At 50.9% G+C, this 27,178-nt stretch overlaps 1 protein-coding gene across 4 annotated transcripts in view; it reads left to right on the forward strand.

The window, feature by feature from the left end:
- Positions 1-761: 761 nt before the first annotated feature.
- The window catches only part of SLC23A2 (solute carrier family 23 member 2), a 47,019-nt gene continuing 20,602 nt past the window's right edge, over positions 762-27,178 (forward strand). The window contains exons 1-5 of one of the 4 annotated variants that reach the window (XM_038160252.1): positions 768-892; positions 5,610-5,836; positions 23,239-23,510; positions 23,992-24,090; positions 26,712-26,828. In XM_038160252.1, coding sequence (XP_038016180.1) covers positions 23,376-23,510; positions 23,992-24,090; positions 26,712-26,828 — 351 coding nt within the window. In that variant the 5' untranslated portion in view covers positions 768-892; positions 5,610-5,836; positions 23,239-23,375. Of the gene's footprint in view, positions 893-5,609; positions 5,837-14,975; positions 15,112-23,238; positions 23,511-23,650; positions 23,720-23,991; positions 24,091-26,711; positions 26,829-27,178 lie in introns of those variants that run through there. The other 3 variants (XM_038160250.1, XM_038160251.1, XM_038160253.1) reach the window with 3 other exon arrangements.

Consider the following 27,178-nt stretch of genomic DNA (forward strand, 5'->3'; position numbering starts at 1 on the left):
GGGCTGGAGAAGGACCCCCAGATGAGGGGCCCAAGGGGCTTTGTTTGGGGACTTCATCAATGTCCACCGATGTCCATCAATGTCCAGGAATGTCATCGATATCCATCGATATCTGCAGGGAGGTGTCAGGGATGGAGTAGGCTCTGCTCCCCAGGCCAGCAGTGGGACAAGAGGCAACGGGCAGAAACTGAGGCACAGAATGTTTTACCTGAACACGAGGAAGAGCTTTGCTGTGCGGATGACCAAGCACTGATTCCTAGAAGCGGAATAACAGAGTTACACGATCTCCTGGGTTGGAAGGGACCCACCGATCCAACTCTCAGCCTTGCACAGCACATCCCAACAATCCCGCCATGTCCTGAGAGCCCCGTCCCATCCCTGCTGGAGCTCTGCCATCCCTGAGGCCAGGACCATTCCTGAGGAGCCTGTTCAGTGCCCACGGCCCAGAGAGGCTGTGGAATATCCCTCACCGGGTGTATTCCAAACCCATCTGGACACAACCCTGTGCCATGCGCTGTGGGACGCCCCTTCCTGAGCAGGGAGGTTGCACCAGATACCCCACTGCGGTCCCTTCAACCCGCGCCATCCCGCGACTCTGCCATTCGTGTCCTTCACGCATATAAACCCTTAACGCATCCCTGCGGAGGAGGCTTCTCACCCTCGGGCAACACGCGGCTGCTTCCCGCTGCCGAGCGCCGGGGCCGCCATGGCGGCCGAGCCCTGAGGGAGCGGGGCCGGCGCCGCGCCATCTTGTCGGGGGCGGAGGAAGCCCCCGTCCCGCCCCGTGCTCTGCCTGCCGGGGCCGCCCGGCCCCGCCGCACTCGCCGCGGAGAGCGAGGGGAGCGGAGCCGCAGCCCCCAGCGCCATTGCCGCCCTCAGCCCGCCATGGCAGGTGAGCCCGTCCTCCCCGTCCCGCTGCCGCCCTGAGGGAGCAGCCCCGGGGCAGCGCTTCGCCTCAGCGCTCTCCCCTCAGCGCTTTCCGCCCCTCGCCTCCCGCCCGCTGTCAGCTCCGTGCCGGCCCCGCATCGCCGCCGCTCGCCCCTGGCCGCCGGAGGGTCGCGGCTGCCCGCAGCCTCCACCATGTTAGCCGGCCGCGCCTCACCTTGGCCGCGCGGCTGCCGCGCCGCCCGCACCCCCGCGCTCCCCCTCTGCCTTTCGTTTCGCCTTTGCGGGTTAAATGAACCCTTCCCCGTGCTCCGCGTTCTCCGCCTCGCCATCGCCTCCCGGGGATGGGCAAGGGGCGCGGGGGATGCCCGGGGTGGCACCTGCGGCGGGGTCACCTGCCCGGCCGGCAGCGCCGCTCGGGCATCCATCCCGGGGTGGGGTCTTCTCGCTGTGCCGCTGAGGTCATTATTTATTTTTAATTTTTTTTTTTTCCCTTTAATGTGAGACAAAATGGGTGGCAGAGCCGTGAGCTTGCAGATGGGATGGAGAAATGCAGGTTAATTCTCCCCTGGTCCTGAAGGGGTGGCCTCGCTCTTCCTTGATCCCGTTCTCGTGATACGCTTTAAAGCCTTTCCTTCCCCCCCGTTAAAAATATTATTTATTTGCCTTTTTATTTTTCTTTTTCAGTGCACATCGAGGCAGTCAACATGTAAATTTTCTGGTTATAACTTGCAAGCTCCGTTCGATATCCTGTGTGGTTTTCTTTTGTTTTAAGCTACATTTGGGTAGAAAGAAGTGATGTGGGTAGTGCAGAAAAATGCCTGAACAAAGCTTGTTGCGAGCCTTTTAGGGTTCCTAGAACAAGGACTAACCACTGTCATCCATCCCTGTTATTGGTGGCTGTTGCCTTTTTTCATTAAGAGCTGGGAATGAGGCAGAGGCTTTACAGTTCTATTCCCATCCCTTCATTTTGGAGCCGTCGTTTCATTTTGTAGGCAGGGAAGAGCAGCCCTTGAGGCACTTTGGGGCTCTCCTGGCCAGGTGAGTGCGGGCTGGGCTGACCCCAAAGGCAGCAGCAGAGCCGGTGGAAGATTCTGGCAGGGAAGGAAGTCCCCCGAGGTGTTTAGGACAAGGTAAAGACCTGGCCTGTTAATTTTTTCCGCCTTGTCATTTCCCACACGCAGCTGACTCTTGGTGTGAGTTCCGTGCCAGGTAAATGCCAGGCTCCCTCTTGCTGATGAGCTTTAATTTTCAATAAAAACACCAAAAGCTCTGTATTCATAGGGATCTTAATATGTCTGTGTGTCCTCGCTGCAGTGTTGTATTGCCAGGCTTGAGCAGCCTTTAAACTACCCAGTTTAAGCTTAAAAAAAGAGCTGGTTTGGGTAGTGTTTTTCCTGGCAGGTGGAGTTTGATGCAGGCTGTAAAACGAAGTGGAGAAGCAGAACAAATGCTGGAGCAATGGGCTGCGCGGTGCCAGAGCCAGGCTTAACTGCACACCTTGTGTGCCAGGTGATTTCAGTGTAGATAAAGGATTACTGCAACAAGGAGCTCAGGTTAGCAAACTGGAAAATAATCTTGAGCTGTGTGGAACAATTGGATTAGTTGATGAGCTCTTGTACCCCTACTCCTAGCTCCCAGTCATGATCCAGATACCTTGAAATTAGAGCAGTGTTAACATGGAGGTGCACTGAAACAAATTCAACCTTGGGCTAGCTAGGAGGTTAAACAAGCCCTGAGATTTTTATCATGGATTTAAACGAGCCCTTGGTTTAGCCAAGATGCTAAGAGGCCCTGAAAATGTCGTGTCAGAGCCCTGGGCACAAGAGGAGGTCACGCTGGGGTTCTCAGGGGTGGGTTGTGCTCCTGCTGAGGCTCCCCAGGCCGAGCTGAGGTGGTTTAAGATCCATCCCAGCGTGGCACTGGGCTGGAAGCCCTGCCCTGAGCCGGGCTTAGTTTTGCTGAGCTCTCTGGAAGCACCCAGCTCTCAGCAGATGGAAGGAGCAGGGTGGGAATCAGCTGCTCAGAGCACGGGCCTGTTGCTTCTTCAGCGTTCTCAGCATGGAAGCAAATCCAAGGATTTGGAGGAGAGGCAGCTCCTCCTCGGTCCGTGGCAGGATTTGGGCTGCAGGTTGATGGGTGTTTCCTCGGGTGACAGCAGCAATTGAAGCAGCTCCCATCCCTCACCCCCTGGCAGTGTCCCAGTCAGGGGTTAGCCCCCAAAATCCTTGTGTTCCGATGGCAGCCAGGTCCGTTCGGGGAGTTTCTGTGCTCTTTGCCCTCCCTGAGCCCAGGCAGACCTGGTGTAGCTCCCTAAGTCCATATGGGTGCTGTGTGGGTGGATTTAAACCTTGCTAGTATGAGAATTTCTGTCTCGAGGTCGTCTAACAGGGAGTTGAATTCCAGTGGAGAAGTAGAAATAATTTCTTGCTTGGTATTACTTGGTTTCTTCTTCAGGGGAAGCTTGAGATAATGGCAGTGTTGGAGGATTGTTTTTTTCCCTGACAGAAAACTTTGTGGATTTCCCCCACACTTTAAAAAATGCTGCATTTGTGTGCAGCTCCTATTCCAAATGCTTTTTTAAAATTCACCCGAGTTTTTTACCTTTGATTCTGTCCGTGCGTTTGGGGTTTTATTTCTTCCTGGTGTAGCCAAACCTGCAGCGTGCAGGGGTGACCCGAGGGGCTGTGACCCGAGGGGCTGTGTCCCCAGGGGCTGTGACCCCAGGGGCTGTGACCGTCTCTGCCGTGTGTGGAAGTTGATTGCAGACCATCGAAAGGAGAATGGGTGACCCTGCAGGCATTGTCAGTATGGATTCCTGCAGAAGTGGCTGCTGAGCTGCTGCGATTTAACCTGAGGGCAGCTGGCACCCCTGGGAGCTGCTCCCACCACCAGCTGGTGTCGTTTGGAAGGTGACAGAATCCTGGAATGCTTTGGGTGGGCAGGGACCTCAAAGCCCACCTGTGCCATGGGCAAGGACACGCCTTCCACTGTCCCAGGCTGCTCCAAGCCCCATCCAGGCTGGCCTTGGGCTCTTCAGGGATCCAGGGGCAGCCCCAGCTGCTCTGGGCACCCTGTGCCAGGGCCTCAGTGCCCTCCCAGGGAGGGATTTCTCCTGGGAAGTTCTTGCTCTGCTGTAGCTGCTCCTGTCAATGTCTTCGTGTGAGCCACGTAAGAAATCTCATGCCCCAGAAGTTTCTGTTGGGGCCATTTCTTCAGGAGATTTATTTTGCTTTCAAACACTTCTTTATGTGTTTACAGGAGAACATGCAGATGGCTGCACACAACCTTTCTGCTTCCACCGGAGCTGATGGTTTACGTGTTGCTGGAAAATCTATTTATATCAAGTGTTATTTATGAAGCCTCGGTGGTCATGGCATGGCCTGACAACAGTTACCATGGGGGTTATTTTACTTAAAAGCTGCAGGAAGACAATATTGACAGACAGGATGAGTAAGAGACGAGCATCCTGATGCAGTGAAGGCAGCAGTGAAATAAATCATTACAAATGAAAGTTCTTGCTGTGTTCTCCAGCCTTCCCGGGGGTGAAGTGTGTTCAGCCACGGCCAGCTTCGTGGGGTGCACGAAATATTTCTGTCAGTGCCTGGGAGCACATTTGCTTTATGGGCAAATGTTTTTAGTTGTTCTGAGCTGTCTCGGGCCAGGGTTTCTCTGATGGCAGGAAAGAAACCCGATGATATTTGGCTGTTTTCAGGTTGTGGGAAGGAAATGTTTGCTGCCTGAATGTTTTTCTGTTGGAGATGAATCTACACAGGGATTTCTTGCCATGGTAATTTGGCCCGGAAAGGAGCAGAGCTACTTCCTTGGAAAGGCACTTGGGGTGTTGAGACATCGCTGGCACTCGGTGGGGAAGGAGAGGAGGAGGGAGAGCTGGACTTGGAGCTCCTGTTGTAATTTCATCCCTTCCCCTCGCCTTCATCTCGGCCGGGATGGTGTTTTGGGAACGTCGGGAATTCCCGGGTTCCTCCAGAGGGACCCGCAGCCGAGGTTGGGTTTTGTGGTCCCCACTGTTGTCACCAGTGAGTCACCCTGGGGGCTGTGGCTCTGCCCTTGGCTCTGCCGTGCCTGGGCTGGGCTCTGAGAGCTCGGGGGTGGCTTTGGGGAGGATGGATTGGCACCAGGCTGTGCCCAGGGGCTCCCGAAGCTCCGGATTTGGGTGTCTCCCTCCCCGGATGAAATGAAATGCTCTGTGTTCCCATCCCGCAGCTCCCTTTGGTTGCTGGGGAATGGCTGGGCTCGAGGTAACTGTAAAAGTAGTTTTTTAATGAGTTTATCATTAGAAATTCAGTGGTCTGGATCTCCCCGTGTCTCAGTTCTCAGGCCAGAAGATGCGAGTGCTGGTTCAGGAGGGGACAGGGAATGCCCTTAACATCCAAGTGTCTGCCCTTACTCATTTCATTTCAATATTCCTTTTAAATAGCAGCTTCAAGCGACAATAAACTTTATCCTGTTTCGCCGAAAGGGAATTTCCAGAGTTCCTTCTCAACACATTCAGGCAACCAGAATATTTTATTATTCCCCCAAATCGTACATTGCTAAGCAGTAATAAATCGATGTATGTTTCTAGGAGTGTCCCAGGCACCTTGGGGGGATGGCATGGCAGGATTTTGGAGGCTGATCCATCTCTGTCCTCTGAACCAGGAATGTTTTGATCTTGGACTTGCGTCAGCAAAGTGCCTGAGCAAACAAGCTTTGTCTGATAGTTGTATTTTTAGGAGCAGAGGAGTCCAGTTCTTGTGGTGAAGGAGCTGAGTTGTCCCACAGTACCTGGGAGTAGCTGAACTTCCCAAGCTCTGGCAACAACAACTGACCCGGGTTCTGTGTGTTTGGGTTAAAGCAGCGTGTGCCCTTCCTGATCAAAGGGACTGTTTGGATTTGTCACCCACTTGGTGCTCACTGTAGAGTGGAACTGCTGGAAGAACGGCCTCACGTGAGTACTGATGTGCAGGGGGATTGACTCACCGCTTGTTGGTTTTGACTGTTGGGAAATGTGAGTCACCAAACGGATTTGGAATTTGATTTTGAATGGCTCCATGTCCCCCAGTTCTTGTCTGAATGTATATTTAAATCAAACCGTGTCAGGGCTCGTGCCATTCCAGCTGTTGGCCGAAGCATTTTGGGAATGCAGGGTAGTGGGAAAGAAAGTGCAAAGCGATTTCAGGGGGGTCTGAAATGCTCTGACGTTCCCGGGCACTAACCTCGGCTGTGAGCTTCGAGCACTTGGGGCTCTCAGTGGAGCGACACATTTTAATTGGCTTTACTCCTGTTTTGCATGGCCGTGAAATGGCAGCCCAGGGCAATAATGTCGATTTTAGTGGCTTGCTGGCTGCTACCCGCTTGTGAGATTGTAAAAGTTAACAGAACAAAGTGCAGCTTTAATAGGAAGGCGCCTTAAACGCTAATGCACTTGGCAGTGTTCATGTGCTGGGGTGGTTCATGGGAATTTATCCCAGGCTCCCAGCCCCGTGGAAGTCACTGGATCTGCTGCTGGCAATGGCAGGGCAATGCTGGAGGCTTTGACCACCAAGCCCAGCTTTGTGAGCTTTGCTGATCCCCCTGTTTCCTGGCCCAGAAGGCACCATCTGAAGGGCTTCCTTTTCCCGTGTCCTTACTCCCGTTACCGCTCACCTGGAGCGCCTGGATTGCAGCCTGGAGCCGAGCTCAGGTGCTGCTGTGCTGTGCTTTTACAGGGAACCGTGAGGAAATCGTGAGGAAATCGTGAGGAAATGTTCTCAGCAGCACTCAAGGTCACCGAGGGGATCTCATGAAACCGGCACGTGACTCCGTGCCGTGACTTTCACTTTTTATTTAGGGAAATAAAACGCTGCGCCGCAAAGTTAGCAGCCTTTTCTTTTGTGTGCTGGGTGAAATGAAGCCTTGTCAGAGCTAACAGCACTCAGTGGCCTCTGCTGTGTGTGAGAAGGTTGGAATTTTTGTGGAGTCTCCGTGACAGGAAGAAACGAGTTTTGCTCTGTTTATTGCTTGTCCTTTGTGTGGAGAATCCTGTAGCCAGCCCCTCACCATACCCAGGCAAAGGAAACACATCCTTGTTTTTGCAGACAGCTCTTCACAGGTTACAGCAGCTTTTTTTCCCCTTCTCTTGTTCATTTTTTGTGCAGAATTGTTTCTGAAAGGTAACTAAGTCTTCCTGATGCAAGCAGCGTTTGCTTGGTCGTATTTTAACAGGTTGGGGTTTTGATGAAAGCTGGCAGATCATGCTTTCCTGATGAGGACTTCGTTGTGTTAAGACCAAACCTAAGGAGTAATTTGGATTGAGAGTGACAAGAAAGAAATTGGAGCTGCAGGTCCCTGTTGTAGGCTCAGAGTGCAGGAAATAATTGCTGTGTTCTCACACTGTTCTGTGTCCTTTCATCTCTGGGAGCCATAACAATTAGCAGTAATTTGCTGATATTGGATGTATTTGCACGGGTGCCATTTAATTTGGTGTGTGGAATTTTGGGAGCTTGTGCTGAGCAGAGTCATTATTAGCAATATAATTTCACAGGGCTCTGGTCTGGTTTGTTCAGCCTGTTGGACACTTGTTATTTGTAATTATTTCAGCTCGCTAGAATAATAGATGCTTTTAAAGCTAAAAAAAAAAAAAATAAAGGGGGGGGAAATGAGGGAGAGGATTTGGGATTTTTTAAATACCCAAGTGCTGGGGGTTTGTTGTAGTCCTGTCAGATGTTTTCCTTGTCCATCTGTCCTGTTGGCAAATAGCAGGAAAGGCAAAGGATGGAGGGCTGAGCTCCTTTGGAGTCGCGATCCTCCTGGTGAAAACACGATCTGAAAACCCCTCCTGCAGCAGGGGAAGAGCTGCTGGTCCTGTAAACATCCCCTGCTAATGAGCTGCTCTGCTTTGGAGGGGATCAAACACCGCTAATGCTTTTCATGGAGATGCCTAATCAGGCACAATAGAACCGAGCTGAGCTGTCAATTAAAGCTTCCATTAAATTGCGGGGTAGAAATGAGCCTGGAGGCTCAGCGCCGTCTGAGCTCCCTCCTTGGCTTTGGTAAAGATTTAGTGATCAGTGCTGGCCCGCTTTTGGAGCTCACTTAGGTACACTCCATCTGCATTGGTCTTTTCTCCTCATTATTCAAAGGGCAGAATGTGTGCTCGAGTGCTGTTCCTTCAGATAGCAGCAGCTAAGAAGTCTTGCATTTATCTGATGCCAATTAAGTAAGAATAATTGAGATGATTTTGTTAAAAGCAGCGCTGAAACACGTCTGCCAAAGAGCCCTGAAGATGAGGCAGCCATTAAGGCACGACATTAAACCCACAGTACATTGGTTAAAAAAGGGTTGCTTTACTGGCAGAGATCACAAAGGTAAACTAGAGGCTTATTTTACTGAATTTCCCTATGAGCTTTTTTAAAAAAGTCTTCCCAAAACCAAGGCGTTTCCCTTCAATAACCTATAGCTGGTACAAATATTACTGTAAGTAGTGTGAGCTCTGAAAATCTTACAATTCTTTGTGCTTTTCCTGGCTGTTAAACTGGCTGCTCCATTTCTGTCCCTTCACTTGGAGAAGCCACTTAACCTTCTCCACCAGTTCTGCTGCTGGCAGGGATATTTAATGCAGTAATATCTATTAATTCATTCTTAATTCCGCACAGGCAGGGAAATCTTCAAAGCCACTGCACTGAGTGACATCCCCGTGTCTGCCTGGTGACCCGGGGTGTGACACGGGGGTGAGGTGGCAGCTGGCTCCTGTCCCCTCCTGCTGCCCCACGGATTTGGGGGGCGCAGGGGCCAAGAAATGCACATTTCTGAGGAGGTTGGTGCAGGAGCTGCTCTCACCTGAGCCTGCCTCGAGCAGGAGCAGGGGAGTCACCCAGCAAGTCTGGCTGAGCACAGAGACACTGCCAGGCTGGTTGTGAAATTAATAAATTAGTAATTGCTTGGCTTAACGTGTGGGAATCAAACCCAGGGCTGCCTACGGTTGTTTGGTGTGTGGGCAGGGCAGTAAGGAGTGCTGGTTTGGCTTAAATATCGTTAATGGCACTAATGATTTAATTTTTCCCCAGTGACTGTGGGAAACCGAGCTGTGCTCGGTGACCAGAGCTCCTGGGGCAAACAGCTGGGCACCAGTTATTGGGAATATCAGCATTTATTGTTGCTAATACAGTGAATCATGGCACCTCTTCTTGCTCTGTGACCCCGAGGACGCTCTGCCTGTGCCCTGCCTCGTGCCCTGCCCAGCTGAAGCTTCTGCTGCTGCTTTGGGTTCGGCTCCAGGTGAGAGCTCCAGACCCAGTGTGGGGTCAGAGCAGCCGTGCCAGGATTGCCCTCCTGGCAGTCCTGGAGCCACAGGATCCTGTCCTGGGAGCCCAGAGTCGCTCCTGAGAGCCACTCTGGCCCTGCCCCTCAGCCATGGGAGCCTTGGAACGTTTCCTCTCTGAGTGCTGTGAATTCCCTGATTATTCCCAGGAAAGATTTTGAAGTAAATCCCGAAGGAGCGAAAGGTCACTGAGCAAGAAGGGCACAACTCTCCCAGCTGGATAATTAAAAAGAAAATTAAAAAGTGTGCTAAGTTGAGATTGACTCGTGGCCATGCTTTGAAGATTAAAAGGGCTTTTTTTTCGTTTCGGATGCAGCAGGTTGGGATTGGTGGGAGGAGGAGCTGGGCTGCGAATTACTGAGCTGTGAACGAGATCCCAGGATCACTGCCCAAAAACGATGGATATCTGCTCTTTCCCCCCCTACTTTTTAAAGCATTTCGTCTTGCAGCTGCAGTTTTCAGCCTGGCTGCTCCCTGTGTAATGCAGCGTGGTTTTTAGGCATCCAAGCAAATGACGTCCTGAATGAAAAAGTAAACAAACGATTTTGCGTAGAAGTGTTTTGCCTTTGGAAAATGAAAACAGCAGCAGCTCTGGCTGAAGGGTGGCACTTGCCATGGTCTCTGCACAGCCTGCTGCGTTTTTCTGTGCAGGAGTTCAGCCCCCCCTTCTGAAACTACTAGCATTCACAAAAATAGGGAGAGAAAGGTAAAACACGAGCGTGCAAACCAGCTGTGTGTGGAATTTGGGACGGGAGGCTCCTCAAAGCCCATCCAGACCCTCCCGTGCCAAGGCAGGGACATCTCCCGCTGTGCCAGGGTGCTCCAAGGCCTGGCCTTGGGCACTTCCAGGGGTGGGGATTCCGGGAATACACGGGGGTAATGATGTGTTCAGGGTAATCTGGGAGCACACGGGGTAATGACACGTTCAGGTTCGTTACCTCTCACCCTGCCTGCTGCTCGGCCTTTCCCTTGGAAGACAAAGGATTTTCACTTTTGCCTGTAGTTACAGCAATACCTGGAGCTCCAGGAAAGGAGCCTGACTCAGTTTATGAGCAGGCTGAATACAGTAGCAGGTCCCAAAAAGCACGTTTTTCTCCAGTAATTTTGGAAGTGCTTTGATCTGTGCCTGTGGAGTGCAGGGCTTTGGCTTCACTATTCTTCTGTTGTTCTTTCTTGACAATGATTCCTTATTTCTTGCCCAGAAATCAGCCACAGGTATTCTTTAAGGCACTTCCCTTTTGTAATTACGTTTTCACAGAGAACTCTTGTGTCTGCTTTGATGTACAATTTCAGATCCTGGGTTCTTCTCACAAGTATTTAAAACTATACCATGAGGGAAGAGTCCTAATAAACACCTTAACAATGCAGGCCGCGGATGAATTAGGGGTTTCAGAGCAGAAGTTGGCCACAAAGCATTGCATTGTCCGGCTGGAAATGTGGGATTTGTTGGCCATGGATTGCCCGGGGTGTCCTTTCTCTGGGAGAGGGGGATTTGTGGGTTCAGGGGGACACCCTGAGCAGGAGCCAGGGCTGCGTTACCCGGGGAGTTTTCAGAGCAGTTCCAGCAATTCTGGTGTCGGTTTGAGTCAGCGCTAGGGAAGAGCAGTAGATGTTTTCATGTTGCAGCAGATCTTCTGGGAAGTGCTTTTTCAATTCATAATTCAATAATTTATAAACATCACTGGAAGTTCAAACTTAATAGCCGAGCCTTCCTGCCGCTGCCAGTCGTGGGTGGAAGTGGATCTATTTATTGTGCTCGTGTGTGATGCTGTTTGCTGGGATTGCTCTGTTCTGTGAAGTGTGTTCTGGAGGATGTTCCTGGGAGGCTGCTGATTAAATAAGCTGATGTAAAAGATCACGTATTTGCCGTGGCTTTGGGAGGAAGGATCCCTAAATTAGGAGGCGGCTGCAGAGATGTAGTGAGGGGGCTCATTGAGCTGTCAGAAAGGAGGCCTCCTCCAGCTCCCCCTCAGGATATTCTGTGCCTCTCCCCGAGCACTGCTGACTGCATCACTCCTCCTTCTGGGTGCTTTTCTTGCTCTTCCTGCAGGGTCAAAGGAGGGATTTGGTTTGCAGCTGTTTGCAGCGCCTGGGTTGCATTGTTGTCATTTTGGTGGTGGGACATATCCTGTGCAGGGGGAGTAGGGGACTCCAGAGAGGGATTTTATCCTGTCCAAATGCTGCAAAACTGCAGAGAATAAATCCTCAGAATAACTATTCCAGCTGGGAACGCTGTCAGCAGTTTACCAGTGTGTGTCCAAGAGCAAACAGAATTTGGCTGGAGCCCTCAGAAGTGTTGGTTCATCCTCAGACTGAGCACTTGAGTGTCTGAGAAGAAGGCAGAAAATTGGATTTTCTCGTAATAATCAAAGTGAACTCCTCCTAGGAGTAACATTTCCAAGCGGTAGAAATGCTTCCACCAGTTTGCATTGCAGATATTAAGCAGGTAATAAAAATGATGAGTGGCTGTGTCCCACCATCACAACCAAGCTCCCTAGGCTGGAGCGGAGCGAGATAAATCCCGTGCTGTGCTTCCCCTCGCGCAGCAAGCGCAGCCCCACGCAGCTCTGAGCTGTTTATTCCCACCTGGCTTCCACAGCAGCTTGGAGGCCGCACTGTGAAATATTCCAGTGCGTTTTGAATTAGCGTTCTCTGCGGTGGCAGTGATCCCAGTCCCTGCTCACTCCAGGGAGTTGTAACCCCACAGCCCACGCTTGGATCCGTCCTGGCATCACCCCTGGCAGCTGGGATCGAAGTGGAGGTACCCAGATTAGCAGGTGGTTTCTTTGGATTGAGTGTAAATGCAGAGTAATCAGGAATTAATTGTTCAAATGTTGAAATTCTCCGCTCACTGATGATGAATTTTGGAGCGATTAGTTCTAATTGCAAGGTAAATAGACGAGTCTTTGATTGCATACTGAAGAATTTTAATTGCATTGAACTCAGTTATACTTTGAACTGTGATGTTCAGGGCGAGAAGTATTTGAGTCCCTGGCATTGTTTAATCCAGCTGGTAAAAAAGCTAGTTGGATTAAACAACAGTTCAAAGCAAGTGGCTTACTGCTTTCAAAACCTATAGTTTTCCTCTTGCTGCTGATCACTCGGTTCTTCAGCTCCCTGTGAGCACATCAAACACCTTGAATCTAAAACACCTTCAGCACTTTATTCCCTAAAGTGTCACAGATCAGTGCTCTTCAGCCAGTCTGGGTACAGCACTTGGTATTTCCTGGTCTTAAACTTTGGTGATGTTTGTGTTAAGGGCTCTGAGGTTTCCTTACGTTGAAATTAAGATATTTGTGTTTGTGAAAACATTTGGAAGCCAGAAGGAAGGAGGAGAGGAAAGGATCTAATAATTGGAAAAGGAGCAAACAGAGGGGGAATCTTTTCAGCATCTCTTTGCAGTGGGGGTTAGAGGCTGGCACATCCCGTGGCTCTGTGTGAGCACAGAGGAGTCAGTGCAGATCCTTGGATCGCTGCCAGGGATCCCGGCGAGGGATGAATGAGGAGCCTTGCACGGGACAGGAGGCAGCTCTCAATTAACGTCAGCTCTCAATTAACGTGGCCTGCTCAGGCCTTGGCTCTGCTCTGGGAGCCAGCACATCCTTGGCTCTGCTCTGGGAGCCGGCACATCCTTGGCTCTGCTCTGGGAGCCGGCACATCCTTGGCTCTGCTCTGGGAGCCGGCACATCCTTGGCTCTGCTCTGGGAGCCAGCACGTTTGAGCCCAGAGAGAGCCCCGGGCAGCGAGGCTGGGGGGGCTGGATGGAGCTGGGGGGGCTCCCAGAGGTGGGGGCTGGATGGAACCAAGGAGGCTGGATGGAGCTGGGGGGCTCCCAGAGGTGGGGGCTGGATGGAACCTGGGGGGTCTGGATAGAACTGGAGGGGCTGGATGGAGCTGGGGGGCTCCCAGAGGTGGGGGCTGGATGGACCTGGAGGGGCTGGATGGACATGGGGGGTCTGGATGGAGATGGAAGGGGCTGGATGGAGATGGGGGGTCTGGATAGAACTGGAGGGGCTGGATGGAGATGAGGGTGCTGGATGGACCTGTGGGGCTGGATAGAACCAGAGACCTGGATAGAGCTGGGGGACTGCAGGGAACTGGGGGGCTGCATGGACCTGGGGGGCTGGATGATGGAGCCAGGGGGCTGGACAGCACTGGCAGCCTGTCCCTGCCTCCACACATTGGGGTGCAAAAAGGGCATTTCAGGTACAGTGAGCTCACCTTCGTGCCCTGCAGCTCCATGTTCTTGGCCCGCTCTGGGTTGGGAGCAAGGGGTGGAGCTGCTGCCAGTAAATCCAGGCAGAAGCTGCTCACTGGGTGCTCCTCTGTGGTAAATCCAGGCAGAAGCTGCTCACTGGGTGCTCCTCTGTGGTAAATCCAGGCAGAAGCTGCTCACTGGGTGCTGCTTTGTGGTAAATCCAGGCAGAAGCTGCTCGCTGGGTGCTGCTTTGTGGTAAATCCAGGCAGAAGCTGCTCACTGGGTGCTGCTTTGTGGTAAATCCAGGCAGAAGCTGCTCGCTGGGTGCTGTTTTGTGGTAAATCCAGGCAGAAGCTGCTCGCTGGGTGCTGCTTTGTGGTGGCCTGTTCTGGTTATGGCCCCAGGGTCAGTTGTGGGGTGGTGGTGTCTCGTTAATCCTTTGGAAAGGGGAATGGGGATGAGTACAATGACCAGGTGATGTTCAGGAGTGTGAGGACAGCCTTAGGCAGGGCTGTGCTCCCACAGAAGGGTAGTGGGGCAAGGAGATCCATGGGAAGCAGTTTTAGAATCCTAGAATTGTTTAGGTTGGAAAAGACCTTTAAGATCAAGTCCAGCCATTCCAGCACTGCCACATCTCCCTGGCCTTTATTCACCTCCAGGCACCGGGACTCAGCCACTTCACTTCCCTGGGCAACCTGTTCCAGAGCTGGGCAGCCCTGGTTTTATTTCTTGTTGCTTTTGTTGTTGGTTCAAGGCTTTCACCTCTTCTCCCGTGCCCTTTTCCATCTCACTTTGCCCTGTGCCCATCGCGTTACTCAGCGTTTTCCCCTGGGGAAGTGCAGGAGCCCAGCAGAGTCCCGGTGTGTTTCAGTTCCCTGCCAGCCTGTGGATCACTGACCTTGTCTCAGGGAAGAGCTCTGGGCTCAGGGACCTCTCAAGAAACGTGTCCAGTTGCTGATAGAAACATTTCCGTGCAGTTTGCGCCGGGGAGGCTCGCGGTAGAGCGTTACCGTGGGTCTCCAGGGCAGGCAGGACTTGGTGAAGGGAAGGAGAGATCTTGACTCCATTTCAGAAGGCTGGTTTATTATATTGTGATATATATTGCATTAAAAAAGACCACACTATAACTATACTACAAAGAACAGAGAGAAAGATTCATCAGAAGGCGAGACAGGAATAGAAAGGAACGAATAACCAAGTTCTGTGACTCCCAGAGAGCCCGAGAGCTGCTGCCTCCTGGATTGGCCACCAAGAGAAACATCCCACACTGAGCAATGGAGGAAGCACCTGCTGCATCCCACAGCAGCAGATCACAAATTGGTGACACTTGAAGCTGAGGCCCTTCAGCTTCTCAGGAGAAGAAAATCCTAGCAAAGGGATTTTCACAAAATATCACAACCACAGCGGAGCACTCGGAGAAAGCCCCTGTCCTGCTTGCAGCTGCTGCTGGCAGTGTTTGTGCCTTCTGGGGGCTCTGCCTGGCCGTTCTCCCCGAGATTTGGCGGCCGGGCTGCTTTGCGTAAACCCCGCGGAGGCGTGGAGTAACGGGGGAGTAAGCGGGGAGGAACCAGGCGCTGCCTCCTGCCCTGCCCTTGTGTAAGCGTGGGCTGGGAGCGGTTACACAATGGGCGAGTGCAGAAAGGCTATAAAACGCTCCTGGGGGATGAATGTCTGCATCCTGCGGGCTGCTGCTGCTGCTGGAGCTGCCTCCGAGGGCTCGCTGCAGGTTTGCCTGGGGACTCCCTGCCCGCTGGGGGTGGCTGCAGAAATCCAACTGCTTTGGTGGCAGCATGATGAAATTAGAAACTTTAAACGCGTGTGTTTGCAGGTGTTAATAACTAACTTACAGTATCTTTGAGCTTTGAGGGCTTAATTTCTCATTTTAAAATCACTGTAAAAAGAGGTATTTGCTATTTCAAAAGTATTTGCTCTTTTCTGTTTATCTGTAAACTTTGCTTTCCTTTTAGTCTTTAAAACGGGAAAAATTGATGTGATATTTGTGTAGTAAAAGAGATTTTAAGAAAGCTTGAGCACAAAGGTACAGCATCTTGGTTAGTTTCTGAAAGTTTATTAATTCCAAATCCTAATAAGTTATGCTAAATGGAAGTGTTTATTTCCAGACAAGCCTCATAGATAACTCGGTGTAAAACTCCTCAAGGGTGGCATCAGTTGCTGGGTTTGTATTGATTCCTGGGCTCAAGCTGTTCCCTTTCCAAAGGACCCACAGGGATGTTCAGCCCTTGGGAAGGAGCTTCACATCCAGAGCTGAAAAATTGGCACATCACCTCGATTTACTTCATAAATGGAATTTTTCCTGGATGAGTCTCTAACTCCACCTTTGTTTTAACGTGATTAAAGTCTTGGAGAGAAGGGAGCTTTCATCCAAGTGCCAAGTGCAAGTACAAAGCAGGCTGAGAAAGGAGCCAGCGTGAGCTCAGGTTGCTTTGAGGGCCATGAAGGAGCTTAACGAGCTGTGCATGAATATCTCTAATATATCGCAATGCCCGAATGATTCATTCTCCCCAGGGAGACCCTAAGGACTCCATAGCATTATAAATCAAATTACCAATACACCCTGCGAGGGGTGCTGAGCTCCGGGGCAGGCTGAGGGAGCAGAGGGACGGGATTTCATTTTTATTTACCCTGAGTCTGGAGAGCTCTGCAGGTGTCAGCTGTCTGCGTGCACAAAACCGGCTGGAAATGGTCATTTCCCACCTTCTGCTTGTGCTCCCTTGCAATTCCATCTCGCAGCTTCTCATCCCGGGAGGGTGGCAAATGCTCTGCACAGAATTTGGGCAAAACTGCTGCCTTTTGGGACAAGGGAATGGGAGTATTGGGGTGAAAGATGGGTGGGAGCTGCTTGGCCATCAGCGTTGTGATCAAGCAGAGTGACTGATGCTGGAAACACTCAGCCGTTCTGGTTTGGAACTTTCAGCTCTTCTGGGTTAGAATTTTCAGCTCTTCTGGGTTAGAACTTTCAGCTATTCTGGGTTAGAACTTTCAGCTATTCTGGTTTAGAACTTTCAGCTATTCTGGTTTAGAATCAGCTATTCTGGTTTAGAATCAGCTATTCTGGTTTAGAACTTTCAGCTATTCTGGTTTAGAATCAGCTATTCTGGTTTAGAATCAGCTATTCTGGTTTAGAACTTTCAGCTATTCTGGTTTGAATTTTCAGCTGTTTTGGTTTAGAACTTTCTGCTATTCTGGTTTAGAACTTTCTGCTATTCTGGTTTGAATTTTCAGCTGTTCTGGTTTAGAATCCCAGCCCAACTAAGCTCTCAGTTAATAACTTGACTAACCAAACTTGTGGTTTTTGAAAGCTGTGAGATCCTTTGGTAAACACCTCGCTCAGCTGGATTTAAGCCCCTTTCTCAACAAGCTTATTGACACAGGAAGTTAATGAGATTTAGCTAATGTGCTTTAAACACATGGAAGGTTTGAGCTGGGCATAACTTTCCTGCTTGGCTTTGTGCAGACTTGCCCTGATAACGCTGGTCAGTTATTAAAGCACCGCTCTGGATGGCAGTCAAAACACCAGCTACTTAAAAATTCATTAGTGCCTCCAAAGAAAGAATATGTTTGTGCTTTGGAGAGCTGCTTGGAAGGGAAGAGAGAAGCTTCTTAAAGTGCCCGTCAGCTCTTTTTAAAACCTAAACTGAGCTTTTTAGAAGGCAGGTGTTGGAAAGTTTGGGTATGGAGCAGCATTTCATTGGTCTCTGCTGCAGGTAAAGATGAACTCTGTGGTGTTAGGGTCCATCAGCTCTTTTTAAAACCTAAACTGAGCTTTTTAGAAGGCAGCAGTTAGGAAGGTTGGGTCTGGAGCAGCATTTCTTTTGTCCCTGCTGCAGGTAAAGATGAACTCTGTGGTGTTGGGTTAAATTTGGACTCTGCTTTCCTTGTTGTGGATGTGGTTTGGTGGAGGGGGGAGCATTTAGGATGTGGTGGCGTTCCAGTGCAGCTTCAGTTGGTGGGGAGGAACCGGAGAGGCCCCTGCTGAAGGCAGATCAGGAGTTTCCTGGCACCAAAGAGGCTGCTCCAAACTCCCCGAGGAACAACTCCCTCCAAGACTGAAGCAGGAGGGTGGTTTTTACAAGTAGCAAGAGAAAATTAAATGTGTGGGTTCTGGGCACCTTCTTCACACCTGTGAGATGGTGAAAATGCCCTGGAAGGCAGAAGAAGCCTTTGAGGCACTCCCTGCATGTGTGGACAGTGGCTGGGACCTCACAGGTGCCGTATCCAGGCCCAGATCTGGGATGGAGCAGTTGGATTTGTGGTTGTGGTTCTGCAGACGGGACTTTGATTGCACCCTTGAAGTATTTCTTGAGCTTTTTTAACCTGGGTGATGAGAGGTTTGAGGAATGTTTTTAACTGGGGAGAACCTTTTTTCCTAGGAAAACATCCAGCACCCTTTGGACACCTCTGAGTGGCAGAGTTCTCTTTTGAAGGGAGTCCGTGTCCCTGTCCGTGTCTGTTGTGTGTCTGCTGCCAAAAACACAGGCTCAGGCCTGGAGGATGCCTTGGTTGTGTTAAACACATCCCGTGCCCGAGTTCCAGAGGTGCCAAACACTTGGCAGTGCCAGGGAGGTGCTGAAATTCCAGAGGCACCTCCGGCGGGACAGCTCCTGGCTGAGCATCATCTCTGCTTGCAGGAGAAAGCTGCTCTGTTCACATGAGCCTGACAGCTAATTAAAATAATAAATTGATGGTGGTAATTAAGCAGTGACCGTAATTTGATTCTAATCTCCTTAGTGGGTGCAACAGCCAGAGGTTTTTTGGCTCTTGAGCCATCTGTGACAGCCAGGAAGGTCCTGGCTGGCTGTGCCACCACTCCTTCCTCGGGAGGTGTGACGTGGGACAAAGCCAGGCGTGGGCTGTCCCATCCCCAGCTGCTTTTGTCACCACACTCGTTGTGCTTCCTATGGGAATGTTCCCCCTGTGCAGCAGGGAAGGGCCACCAAATTCAGGCCAGTCCCTGATTCCCCACAGGGCCAGCCTGGGGACCAGGGCAGGGATGGTCTGCAGGGACAGGGAAAGCCTGAATTATTTTGGGTGTCACTGGGTGGTGGGCTCGGCTGGGCTGAGGGAAATTCAGGATCCAGCTGGAATTCAGCCTTCGTGCTTTTAGAAAGGTTTTGGTTTGAGTTTGGCAAATAAGGGAATACCCAGGGCTGGTTTCACTTTGGAAAATCTGTAAATTTCAGGGATGGTCTGCAGGGACAGGGAAAGCCTGAATTATTTTGGGTGTCACTGGGTGGTGGCTCAGCTGAGGGAAATTTAGGATCCAGCCTTCGTGCTTTTAGAAAGGTTTTGGTTTGAGTTTGGCAAATAAGGGAATACCCAGGGCTGCTGGAGATCCTTTCACCTTGGAAAAACTGTCATTTTCAGGGCTGGAAGTCGTGGGGCAGCCTGAGCTTCCTCCAGAGGGTTACTCTCCAGGTCTGCTCGTTGCAGATGAGCTTTGCAGCAGCCCTGCCAGGTCCTCAGCATGACCATGCCCAGTCCTGGTGCTGCCAGGCCAGCAGCACCTGGCAAAGCATCGACTCTTCTAAGAGGAGTTTAAAAAAAACCCCAAATCAACCCAAACTGAGAGGAGAGCCCCAAGAACTTCCCAACTGTCACAGCCTGGAGCTCAGGTGGGCTTTGTTCTCCCCAGTCTTTGCTTCGCCAGGCTCTGGATTCAAATATTGATGTTGAAAGCCTTCAGCAAATCTGATCTGGGGAATGTTTTTGGTGTGCTTCAGCCAAAAGCTGTATCAGTGCTGTGAAAGGAAACAGCGCGTGCAGGGGAGGTGGCTGTGTCCCACTGCCTGCTCCTGGGGGGGTTCATGGCCAGTGTTCCCTGCCGTGGCAATTTATGCAATTCATCTATGGCAGTTTTAATTTATGCCAGTTTATTCTCCTTGCCACAGCTCTTCATGTCTGTCTGCACCTTCTGTCCTGTCGTGGGTCTGCTGAAGAGATGAGCTGTGAAGGGATTTTTGACTCACAGGCAGCTGGGTACCTCGGGAAGTGGGAGCTTTCCAGGGGCAGATTTTCCTGCAGGAAAACCTTTGTGCTCCAGTGCATGTTTTGATTTGTGGCGGAGGTTCCAGAGCAGAGACTTGCAGGGAGAAAAAAAGAGCATTTAAACACAGTCTTGCCTCATAGATCTCCTGTCTGTGATGGGTTTTATCTTTTTTCCATGAGCTTTGCAACACATCCTGATTTGTTTAAATGAAATAGCGGCGACCTTGGCCAAGGGGAAGGTGTGGTGGGTGGTCCTGGCAGCATGAGAAGGTGATGTTGTGTCAGACCAGACCCTGCCACCTCTTCCTGTCCTCGCCTGGTGCCTCTGAGGCTGGAGGAGCTTTTTGCTGGAGAACAGGAGATGTTGGAGGTGCAGGGTGGCCTCTCCCTGGCTTTTCCTCCTGCACTTGCACGTGGGCTCTCCCCTGCCCTTTGTGGAAACCCTAATCTTATCTGCAGCTCTGTAAAGGCCTCTGCTGGCCCGTGCTGAGCCCAGGTGTGCTGCAGGTGATCCGCGTGGGAAGGTGAGTCCTGACACAAGTTTCACTTCCAGCCTGGCCGCTGGAGCCTGCAGATGCTGCCTGTGCTGAGTGCACCTGCCCCGTGCTGGATGGGGTTTATCTCTTTGGTTTTATCTCTTTCCCCGGGACTTTACAGCTCCCGAGGAGCTGGATTTGCTCTGGAGGGCTGTAAAAATGCCTGAGCCATGTGGGGGCTGATAAGGAATGATCTCTCCCAGCTTTAGGCAGCAGCAGAGCTTATCTTCTCCTCTCTGACACTCCTGATTGCAGAACCCAAGCATTCCAGAAACCTCTGATGATCGTCTGTGCCATTAAATGCAATTTTAACTGCTGGGTAGAGGCAAGAAGAGCTGGGAAATTCCTTCTCCTGGTTTGTCTTGGAGCAGCCCCTGGTGACACAAACCCTGCCTCTCTTTGGGAGGAGCAGCGTGAGGGGTTTTCCCGTGAATTGGGAGTTGCCTGTTTGGGAATTGTTATTCCAGCTCTGCTGTGGCAGCTCTCAGCCCTCCATGCACCCCAGGCAAGCTTTGCTGCTGTCCTGCTGCCTCTGCCAGGGCTGCTCCAGGCCTGGAGAAGACAGCACAGCGTGACAGAGCCTGGTCTCTTCTCTCTGGACATGCTGCTGTGTGCCAGCTGAGCAGCTCGGGCTGCCAGGGCACCTCAGAGCAGATCCCGGGCCTGGCAGCTTCCCTGGCTCCCATTTCTTTATTGGTTCTGGCTGAGGGAGGTGTCCTGCTGCCCTTTCCCTTCCCAATCCCCGGGGATAAAGCTGCCAGACTCAACCTCGCCCGTCTCCATCTCTGATTTTCTTGGAGAGTGAAACACGTCTGCAATGACAGAAAAAGGCAGATTCTTTTCTCTTTGTTCTTGTGTGCTGGAAAAACAAAAAACCACCTCATTGCTCTACAGTGAAAGCAAACAAAAACCCCTCCAAAAATCCCAGCCCAGACCCCCCAGTGCCCCCAAACCTTTGACCTTGCAGCAGTGCCTGTCTCCTCCCTGCCCTGAGCTGCTCTCTGAAGAGGAGCTCTGTGAAAATGGGAACAGCAGGCTCCTTCCAGAGCGAGACAGTGAGTGTTCAAAGCAGCCTTCTTCAGCCTCCAAGTGAGAAAGGATTAATTATGCTACCTTAATATTTGCTCTCATAAACAATAGCTCTGATTTGCAGGCACTGCCTTCCACGCCACATTGATTTAATTAATGCTTCGAGGGATCCCAGTGCCCAAATTGTCTCTTTTTTATGTAACTTTCCAGGAGATACCTACACGGCTTTGAAAGTTTTTAATATTTCTTTCACCTCAAGGAACCAGAATTTTCCAGCAAATGGGCAATTAACAGCTATTAAGAGGTTCTAAAATATTAGTATTCATATATTGGCACAGTCCTGAATTGCCCTCAGCAGAAGAGTCTTTCTCAAGTTCAGTTATTATTACAATTACAGTAGACAGCAGCTGCTGGCGTTTCCTGAGCAGCATCTGGAAGGGAGACTTCAGGAAAAACCCAAGTTCTGCTTTTTTTCCAACCCAAACCTGTATTTGGGTGTCCATGAGCTGGGTTTCCACCTTAGGCTTCAGCTGAACCCGTCATGAACTTGCTTTTGAAGTAACGCCAGTGTGAGTGGGTTCTGCTGCTTGGATGGGTGCAGAAAATTCCACTTTTTGTGGCTTTCAAGAGGCCTTTTTTCAGGTCCTGTCCTGTACTTTCACCTGTAGCTGACCCGGGTTCACCTGCAGGTGTTGGCAGCTGCATTCTCTGTTTAAAGCTCAGCAACCACAGGTTGCAAAACTTGGATTTTCTGTGCTGTCCCGTGGGGAGTTTGGGTTCAAATCTGTTCATTCCTGTTCTTTTGTCGTGGACATGGAAAGCGTGGGATGACAGTGGACTGGCTGGTCTGATTCGAGGAGCAAATGTGGGAAGACTGTACTGGAGTGACCCGCTGAGGTGTGTGACCTTTCCTGTTCCCGTGCCAGAAGAGAAGTGAAACTCATTCAAACACAGAGTTCATCCTCAAACAGTTCCTTCAGCAGCAGGCAGATTGCTCGGGGTGTTCCTCACACAGCTGAGGGTTTGGGGATCGTCTTGGGTCGGGATGTGCAGCAGGAAGGGCTCCCTGGAAGGCAGGTGTGCCTCTGTCCGTGCAGTCTGAGCTTCCCACGTCCTTTTTATTTCAGAGGAAGTTAATTAATGCTTTTTGTTTCAAATGAAGTTTGATTCAAAGAAAGGATTCAGTAACAGAGGTAACCCTGGAGCAGCTCTGCAAATTCACCCTCCTCGGAGGAGAAGCCCAGGTCTCCTTTGTGCTGCAGGATGCTCAGCTGCTCCGTGCCTGGAGTTTGTTCCCAAAAAATTCTGTGGGAATCCGTGAGACTGGAGCAAACCTGAGGTTTCAACGTGCTGCTAACGACTGAAAAACACAGGAGAAGAGAGAGGGAGGGAATAATGAGAGTATTGCCAGGATGGGAGAATTTCAAATTGACTGATAATTATCAGGGAGGAATGATGAGACTTGGTGAGTCACGAGCACCAAAGGGACCCAGGCTGTGGGGCTTGTGCTTTTGCACATCTATTTTAGAGAGCAAAAAATACCAAATTCTCCTTTCCTGTTAGAGTCCTTGATGCTGAGAGTTTGAGACTTTCTGTGCAGGCAGACTCTGACCCCCAGGAGAACCCTGCATTTGACCTGAGGCCGTGGAGAAAACTTCCAGAATTGATTGATAATACTGAGATTAATGTGTGCTTTGATTGGAAACGTGTAATATCACAAAGAGGAGAACTTTAATGTGTGCTTTGATTGGAAACGTGTAATATCACAAAGAGGAGAACTTTAATGTGTGGTTTGATTGGAAATGTGTAATATCACAACGTGGAGAACTTAGAGTTCAGAGTTTTAGAATCTAGCAATATATAGAGAGCAAGATAGAGGTTTTAGGGCAGAGGCTGGTCCTTCTCCTTCTTCACAAGTTTGGGATTTTGTAACTGGGCAGAAGAGTCCACGTTGCAGACGTCGAGTGATGAGTTACTGGGTTAAGAGTTAAAATAATTTCAGTGTCATTTCTTAATTGAATGGAAAGCTAGTTCACCATTTTGTACCTTGTTTGTGGAATGCTGTAGAACTCAGGACTTGTTCCACAGATGAGAAATAATGAACATTCAAGTCTGAATGTGAGCTGTCATCCCAAGTGCCTTCAGTCCCAACTTCAGCAGAAGTAAAGAGGCCAAGAACCAACATACAGTGGTGCCTCATGTGAGGAGCAAACTCAGGGCCTTCAGATGATGAGACTGACTTATTTCCCTCCTAAAAACCCAATTTCTCCCTTCCCTGCCAGGAGCCGTTGATGGGAAGGACACGCTGATGTCCCAGCTGGATTACTGAGCTCCTGAGCGACCTCTGGAGCTGCTGCTGCTGGAGTAAGGAGCTGTCCTTCGTTCTTGGCCTGTCCCAGAGGCACCTCCTGGGTGCTGCATGCAAGTCCTGGACGTGCTGGACACCATGGGGATCGGCAAGAACACCACGGCCAAGTCGGTGGAGGCAGGAGGAGGCTCCACGGAGGGCAAATACGAGGACGAGTCCAAGCACCCCACCTTCTTCACCCTGCCCGTGAGTGAGCCAGGCCAGGGAACGATGCTCTGGTTGTACAAACCCTTCCTTTCCACGAGCACTCAGTGACACAGCTCTGAATTTGTGTGTAGCACAGCCAGCCCTGCTGTGTGTGCTTGTTCCCAGGACGTGCAGCGCCCCATGGTCAGAGCACCATGGAGGGCAAACACGAGGGTGAGTCCAAGCACCCCACCTTCTTCACCCTGCCCGTGGGTGAGCCAGGCCAGGGAACGATGCTCTGGTTGTACAGACCCTTCCTTTCCACGAGCAGTCAGTGACACAGCTCTGAATTTGTGTGTAGCACAGCCAGCCCTGCTGTTACAGAAGCGGTGCCTTGCCATGCTCCTCATGTTTTCTGACTAAATGTCAGAGCCAGGTGTCAAGTGCCCAGAGAGAAAACCGAGTGACATCCGAGCTGTGATGGCAGAGGTGATGTTGATTTTAAAAACCTCACCTGCTTCTCTTCCTGTCCCTTTTTAAGGTTGTGATAAACGGTGGAGCCACGTCCAGCGGTGACCAGGACACAGAGGACACGGAGCTGATGGCCATCTACACCACGGAGAACGGCATAGCAGAGAAGGTACTGGGGCTCCCCTGCTGGGGGGGAGCTCGCTCCTGCTCCCTCAGCTCTGCCCCCAGCTGCCTCCCCTGGCTGGGAGGTTTCCTGTCCCAGAGCTGCTGACTTGCAGATCCACATCTCCCCAGGCACTTCTGCCCTCATGACTCCCGGTCACACACTTTGGGTGCAGCGCTTGGGGCATGACTCAGGAAATGGTGGAGGCAGTTCATGCCCTTCCTTGGGGTTTTTCCAGCTTTTTTCTCCATTCTTTCATTCCCTAGGTCTGTTCAGTGATGATCCTGCAAGCTGAGGTGCTGTGAATATGAGCTTTTGTTTAAAATAAGGATGAGGATTGGGGTAAATCTGAACTTCTGAAAGGTTCAGTCAGACTGGCTTTTTTGTCTCTGAGAAACCTCAGCCTGACTCGGGTTTTTCAAATGTCCTGATTGAAACAGGAACAAAACTCCTGGCTCCGAGCAGGGGCACCATGATGCTCCTTCCTTCGAGGCCGTGGTTTCTCTTGGGGCAGGGATGACACCAGGGGATGCAGTTGCTGTTTTCATTCGTGAGTTTCAGATTGAAGGCATCCCCTGAGCAGCCAGGGGTCTGTGAGTGCTGCTGCCCTCCCAGCTCAGTCTGCCCAGGTGTCTCACTCCCCTCCCCACACTCACATTTCATGGGCAGCTTTTTGTTTCCTCTGAAAGCCTTTGATGGCTGATTTTTGGAGCGTGCTGGGGCTGGAGAGGAGAGGCACAATCTGATAAAAGCCCTGAGCCAGAGGTGTTGGGGTGGGATTGTGCAAGACCAGCCTGGACGGGGCTTGGAGCAGCCTGGGACAGTGGAATTGTTCTTTGCATTGTTGTTTTCTCCAGGAATCTCAAAAAAAAAAAGCCCTCAACCCACAACCTGATCCAAAATAAACCCCTCAGTCAGCCACACCATCACCCTGTTCCTTCCCTCGTGGCAACAAAACAGTCCTGCCTTCCTTTGCTCTTCTAAATTTGTAGGATATTGTTTAATAATAAATCCAAAACTATCCCACAGGACAGAAAAATGAAAGATCCAGCTCCTAAATGTGTGGGAATTGTTCAGCACGTGAAAGGAATGTGTCGCTGCCCGTGGCAGGGGTGGCACTGGGCCTCAAGGTCCTTGCAGCCCAGCCAGGGGAGGGCCAGGCTGGACATCAGGAGGAATTCTGCTGTGGAAAGGCTGCTCAGGAGTTGGAAGGGGAAGTGAAGGAGTCCCCATCCCCAGAGGTGTTAAAAACCTGTGGGTGTGGCCGTTGAGGTGTGGTTTGGTGATGCCCGTGGTGCTGCTGCTCAGAGCTGAGGATCTGAAAGGGCTTTTCCAACCTCAGCCCTTCCGTGGCTCAAATTTCTGATATGTTTTCACGTGGTTTTTTTAGAGAATTGAGTCAGGAGACAGTTTGTTGCTTTTCCAGTCCGTGGAAAGCTGTCACTGGTGCTGCAGGAGGGCCTGGCACTGCTCAAAGTGCTCTCAGGAGTTCTCCCAAAGGAGACTTTCTGTATTTTGCATTTCTGCTGCAGCCCCCTGGACCTTCCCACAGCTCCGTGCCCACCTGCACCCCTAAGTGTGAACTTTCCCCGTGGATTTGTCTCCCCAGCAGAAGGCTGAGGTGGGAGGGCAGTGCCAGCCTGGCTGGCCTTGCAGGTGGCACCGAGTGCGGATCGGCTCAGCCCAGCCCGTGCTTTTTGGGGTTATTTTTTGGAGAAGTCGAGACCATTTGGGGCAGTCACGAGCCTGGCAGAGCTCCCAGGCTCTGTGTGAGGCAGCCTCACGTGGCCTCAGAGTGTCTGGGGCTGGATTAGGGCACAGCAGCTGTTGTGTAAGGTAGTTTTTTAGCTACTGGGTCTGAAATTACAAAACCCGATACTTCCTCCTGCTTCTGTTGTTGTGCTGGGGCTTTGGAGCGTTGTGGGTTTGTTCTCAGGAATTTCCCAACCAGATTCCACTTATTTGTGCCAGAGAAGTGGCAGAGCTGGCCCTTGTTCCACTGCAGAATCTGCAGGGGTGTTGATGTGTGAATGGCTGTGCTCTCTCGTCCATTGGCACGTGGGGAAATGGAAATTCCTGCAGGAATTCTGCTTGCCTGATAGAAATTGGTTGGGGATTAATTTGGGCGTCGTAATTAACATTTTTCCTGACTGCACAAATGAGGGGGAAGAAGGGAAATTATAAATTCTTTGGCTAAAAGTGGTTAACCAAGATGGAATTGGGTAAGAGCAAAGCAGGGAAGCAATTATCATAATGAGGATTTATTTTTTGCCAGCGATTTTGGTCTCTGATGCAAGGACAGAGCTCTTCTTCTTAGTTCCAATTCTCCCTATTTTCTGTTTGTGGTTTTGGGGTTTGCTGGGTTTTTTTAACAGCCTTGTCATGATGAATCCATTTCTGGGCACCTTTTGGCTGCCGGATCAGTTCTGTCATAAATCAGCAATTATAAATAAATAAGCAGGGAGTGTTCAGAAGGGAACGTGCTGGCTACAAATTCAGGAGCTGGATGTGAAAGGCTGTGAAATTGTCACAAACGAGCATTGCTGGAGCAGCCTGGGAGTGCCTGGCAGTTGAAATTCCCTTTATTCTGTGCAGCACTAACCTGCTGGTGCCCCTTGTTCCTGCAGAGCTCCCTGGCAGAGACCCTGGACAGCAGTGGCAGTTTGGATGCCCAGAGGACTGACATGATCTACACCATTGAGGATGTTCCTCCCTGGTACCTCTGCATCTTCCTGGGCTTGCAGGTACATCCCCAGACAGAGACAGCTTTTTCTTCTGCAGCTCTCAAAGTTTATTGAGGATTTTCTGTCCAGTTCATTGTGTTTGTGTGTTTCATCCTTCTCCTCTCTCACCTGTTTGAGGAAGGTGTTGAGAGGCTTCTTCTGAGGCTGATCACACTCAGATTATTGCTCTGAGAATGATTTTGAAGATATTAGGAGGCTTCTTCTGGGGCTGATCACACTCAGAATGATTTTGAGGATGGTAGGAGGTTTCTTCTGGGGCTGATCACACTCAGATCATTGCTCTGAGAATGATTTTGAGGATGGTAGGAGGTTTCTTCTGGAGCTGATCACACTCAGATCATTGCTCTGAG

This window comes from Motacilla alba, chromosome 22, assembly GCF_015832195.1.
Source record: "Motacilla alba alba isolate MOTALB_02 chromosome 22, Motacilla_alba_V1.0_pri, whole genome shotgun sequence".
NCBI lineage: Eukaryota > Metazoa > Chordata > Aves > Passeriformes > Motacillidae > Motacilla > Motacilla alba.